We start from the raw sequence: 965 nt of genomic DNA, 5'->3' as shown, positions 1-965 counted from the left end.
GCTATGCCCAAGCCACGCCCACCAGCCAAAGCCACACCCACCAGCCAATCAGAACGAGTATGCAAATTACCAAACAAAGATGGCGGTTAATTTGCATACACTGAGGGAGGGAGGAGTGAAGACTGAAGACAACTTAGAAGGAAGAGGGAGGAAAAGCAGAAAGCAAGGTGGCTGCCAGAGGGAAAGCCCGGGTGGGGCAGGGCAGAGCGGGGTGGAGCAGGCCGGGCGGCAGCCGCACATGGGTGCAGGCGTGGTGGAAGCAACGGCAGCAGCGCACGCCTCGGCAGCGGCCGCTTGCAGGATTCTTCCTGCAAATGGGCTACTAGTTGGATTAATAAGGAGCTTAGTGATTTGTCTTGTGACCCAGTAGCACAATGTTCTGCAGGTCCAGTTGGGGATTATAAGTTTTATTGGCAAACCACACTCACGGGAGCTAATGACAACCCATATCAAGGCGGTGTCAATTCATGTTCCTACAGACAGACCACTCCTCCAAACCACCCAAGATTGTATTTACAAGAAGAATTTGTCATGCAAATAGTAACAGTAATGGAAGCATTTGTCTTGATATTCTAAAATCACAGTGGTCTCTTGCTTTAACTATTTCTAAAATTCTTTTATGCATTTGTTCACTGCTATATAATCCAAACCCAGATGACTCCCTAGTGCTAGAGATTGCACGGTTCCATAAAACAGACAGATAATAAATACACCAGACTATCATGGGAATAGATTTAGAAGTATGCCATCTGATGCTCCCTTAAAGTTAGAATAACCTGCATTATAGCGGAATAAACTTTACTGTTCCTTTTTTGGTTTCCTCATCCGACTGCTCTCCTATCAGATCTCATCTTTTCAAATTTTAGTTTTTGTTTACCTTTCGCCATTCATTCACATGATCATATGAGAAGACAAGTTCTTCCAGTTTTGGACAATAACTGCTTTTAGAAACAGTTAAGTAGTTA

At 44.6% G+C, this 965-nt stretch overlaps 1 protein-coding gene across 1 annotated transcript; it reads left to right on the top strand.

Annotated features, from left to right (window-relative positions):
• The first annotated feature begins 467 nt into the window (after positions 1-467).
• LOC114232853 (ubiquitin-conjugating enzyme E2 2-like) lies at positions 468-704 on the top strand. The gene has a single exon (XM_054723166.1). The coding sequence runs from the start codon at positions 468-470 to the stop codon at positions 702-704; it is 237 nt and encodes a 78-aa protein (XP_054579141.1).
• Positions 705-965: the final 261 nt, after the last annotated feature.

Source organism: Eptesicus fuscus, chromosome 11 (assembly GCF_027574615.1).
Source record: "Eptesicus fuscus isolate TK198812 chromosome 11, DD_ASM_mEF_20220401, whole genome shotgun sequence".
In the NCBI taxonomy this organism is placed as follows: domain Eukaryota; kingdom Metazoa; phylum Chordata; class Mammalia; order Chiroptera; family Vespertilionidae; genus Eptesicus; species Eptesicus fuscus.
Note: the sequence above shows the minus strand (reverse complement) of the source record. Positions and strands in the feature narration are given on the sequence as shown.